Raw genomic sequence first — 3,333 nt, 5'->3', positions numbered from 1 at the left:
AACTTCCTCTCTGGGGAGCAAGGGGATACTAGACAGGGTTCGTGGGCATACTTGGGCCCATCCACATCACAGACCTCTCGGAAACCAGAAGTCTGAAGCTCCTCAGGTCATAGCGCAGGAGCTCGCCGCTGACCTCTGATCCTGACTCCTTCCTGGCCTCTCCCCCACAGGTGCCTGGCTACGGCAAACCATGCGGTGAGCCATGCCCCGCCCTGGACACCCCCGCCCATCATCTGGGCCCCCACGCTTGGGACCCTGGGAGCGGCCAACGGAGCTATGCCTGGAGACATATGACGAGCCATCCTGGGCCCCACCAAGCCGTCGCACCCGTAGGCCAGACCCCAAGGACCCCGGCCACCATGGACCCGAGAGCCTTACCTTCATCTCTGGCTCTGCTGAGCAGGCTGCTGAGCCCCCAGCCTGCTGCCTGCTCTGGCGACCCTGGGTGTGGGACTGGTGCCGGGCTGCCTTCTGCTTCCACCGCTGCCGGGATTGCCTCCAGCGCTGTGGAGCCTGTGTGCGGGGCTGCAGCCCCTGCTTGTCCGCTGGGGACTCCCCTGAAGGGGCTGCTGAAGCCAACTGGGTCAAGGAGCACAACGGAGTGCCCCCCAGCCCTGACCGTGCCCCTCCCAGCCGGCGGGATGGCCAGCGGCTCAAGTCGGCCATGGGTAGCAGCTTCAGCTACCCTGACGTCAAGCTCAAAGGCATTCCTGTGTATCCCTACCGCAGCACCACCTCCCCAGCCCCGGACGCGGACTCCTGCTGCAAGGAGCCACTGGCCGACCCCCCACCCATGCGGCACAGCCTGCCCAGCACCCTTGCCAGCAGTCCCCGAGGCTCTGAGGAGTACTACTCCTTCCACGAGTCGGACCTGGACCTGCCCGAGATAGGCAGTGGCTCCATGTCCAGCCGAGAGATCGATGTGCTCATCTTCAAGAAGCTGACAGAGCTGTTCAGTGTACACCAGATCGACGAGCTGGCCAAGTGCACCTCAGACACTGTGTTCCTGGAGAAGACCAGTAAGATATCGGACCTTATCAGCAGCATCACCCAGGACTACCACCTGGATGAGCAGGACGCTGAGGGCCGCCTGGTACGCGGCATCATTCGCATCAGTACCCGCAAGAGCCGTGCCCGCCCGCAGACCACAGAGGGGCGCTCAACCAGGGTGGCTGCCTCTGCTGCCCCTGCCCCTGACAGTGGCCATGAGACCATGGTGGGCTCAGGGCTCAGCCAGGATGGTAGGTGGGGCCCCACAGGGCTGAGGGGCAGAGTAGAGGAGGCTCTGGACAGGGAGGGTTGCACTGGCGTCTTTGGCCACTGTGGGTCCACCCTCAGCCGGTCCCAGCTCTTCCTCCTCCTTTTTCTCCACTCTTCTACATCCCCTAACAGGTTCTTTCTGTCCCCTGCTGCCACCTGCCAGAGCAGCTTTCAGGCCCAACCAGCTAGCCTAGTTAACAGGACCCAGGAACCCATGCGAATTTGGACCTCTTACCTGGCCTGGCCTAACCAAAACCCCTACCCACCCATTCATCCCTGCACAGACACACAGATACAGACACACACACAGACACACACAGACACACACACACACACACACTCCCTCTCTCTCTCTCTCTCTCTGCGTCTTTGTTTTAAACATCGTTTCCCTAGCCCAGCCCAGGGGTGAATGGCCCCTCTCTCAATGGGCTGGGGGCAGAAGTGGGGAATAGGGTTGAAAGGATGTGATAATGACCACTGCCCCTTCATGTTCCCTCCCTAGAACTCACAGTGCAGATCTCCCAGGAGACGACCGCAGATGCCATCGCCAGAAAGCTGAGGCCTTATGGAGCCCCAGGTTTGGTCCTGACATGAGAGTGTGGAGAGGAGAGGGGACTGCCCTAGCAGCCCCCCACCTGCCCCTCTCCCAGCTTCCTCCTGGGGTGGGTGAGGATGGGATCAGAAAGGGACGAGAAGCCTGAGCAGCCTTATACCCCATCCCAGTCCTGCAAACTGGCTTAAAGGTTCAGCTGGGGGAGATTCAGGGGGATGCCCCTGAACCAGCGGCGGGGGGCGGGGGGGCAGGTGCCCAGAACCTGCATCTAAACCCAGGTCACTGGAGAGGAAAATGGAGGGCGGGTGAGGAGGGCCATCCATTGGTGCTGAGAAGGCATCATGGGTGGTTTCTACTGCTATCCTCTCGGCTTTTACAAGCCCCTGGGAGCAGGGTTATTACCCTTTAGAGAGCGAGACTGGGGTTCAGAGAGGTCAAGAAACTGAGTGGATCACCCAGCCAGGATCAGACTGACCCAGGCTCAAGTCCCCCTCTGCTCCTTCTCAGCAGGTTTCTCCCTGCCTGAGGGACTTGCATGAGCCCCTCCCCATCTCTGAGCCTCTGTTTCCTGCTCCCTTTCCCTTCAGGATACCAAGCCAGCCACGACTCATCCTTCCAGGGCACCGACACAGACTCTTCAGGGGCACCCCTGCTCCAGGTCTACTGCTAACCCGCACTGGGCCCAGGGGCCGCAACCCCTTCTGAGAAGAGCACGTCTACTGCATGAAGAGCGGGACCAGAACCCTCTTTGTGAGAGGGAGGCCATGAGCCCAGAAGCAGTGCCCACTCTGGCTCCTCCTGCCTTGGCTGACTGGTTCCTGGACCACATGCATTTCACTGAGCCGTGGTGCCCACATCCCCCGGGTCCTCCGCTGGGCTGACCCCTGCCTGGGCCTGTTCCTTCCTGCCCACAGTCTTCAGGAAGCCTAGGTCATGGAAAGCAAAGACTGAGGGGTTAACTTCTGGAACTGAATCCTGACTCTGCCCCCATAACATGCTCCCCCTGTAACACACACCCCATAACCGATCATGCAAACCTCCCCCTCCCCAGGACAGCGGGGAGGGAAGGTAACAGCTAAAAGAAGCTTGTCTTAAATGGATTGGGTTTGGGGGAAGACAGGGCCTCCGGAATTCTGTGGGCAGTGCCCAATCCATGTTACGTTCTGTTGAGCAGTTAGGTTCTCGGCTGTTGTTCTACATCCTAACGTGACTATAGTACAAAACTTAATAGACATCTGTCTGCTCATCTTGGCTGTGATACTGTCCTTTCTGTCCCATCTGCCTGACTGCTGCGTGGAGCAGGAGACAGCACAGAGTATCCAGCCTGGCTTAGTGTCGCGGGGTTGAGGGCAGGAGGCTGAACTGAGAGCAGTGATGCCCATCTCTCGGGCTCACGGTGAGTCCTAGGAGACAGAGCCAGTCACAGTGCCTGTGCCTGAGAAGGGTTTACCACGTGCTTTCTGTCACTGTTGAGAGGTCCTTCTAGGCAGGCCTGCCTGGACTCCCTCTGTTGCCCCAAT

At 59.9% G+C, this 3,333-nt stretch overlaps 1 protein-coding gene across 1 annotated transcript; it reads left to right on the top strand.

Annotated features, from left to right (window-relative positions):
* Positions 1-202: 202 nt before the first annotated feature.
* KDF1 (keratinocyte differentiation factor 1) lies at positions 203-3,005 on the top strand. Its single transcript, XM_068537812.1, has 3 exons — positions 203-1,241; positions 1,763-1,837; positions 2,401-3,005. Exons 1-3 carry the CDS (start codon positions 203-205, stop codon positions 2,481-2,483), a joined length of 1,197 nt encoding a protein of 398 aa, XP_068393913.1. The 3' UTR covers positions 2,484-3,005.
* Positions 3,006-3,333: the final 328 nt, after the last annotated feature.

The sequence above is a fragment of the Eschrichtius robustus genome, chromosome 3 (genome assembly GCF_028021215.1).
Source record: "Eschrichtius robustus isolate mEscRob2 chromosome 3, mEscRob2.pri, whole genome shotgun sequence".
Classification (NCBI taxonomy): domain Eukaryota; kingdom Metazoa; phylum Chordata; class Mammalia; order Artiodactyla; family Eschrichtiidae; genus Eschrichtius; species Eschrichtius robustus.
The sequence above is the reverse complement of the archived record's forward strand: the minus strand, read 5'-3'. Positions and strand labels throughout refer to the sequence as shown.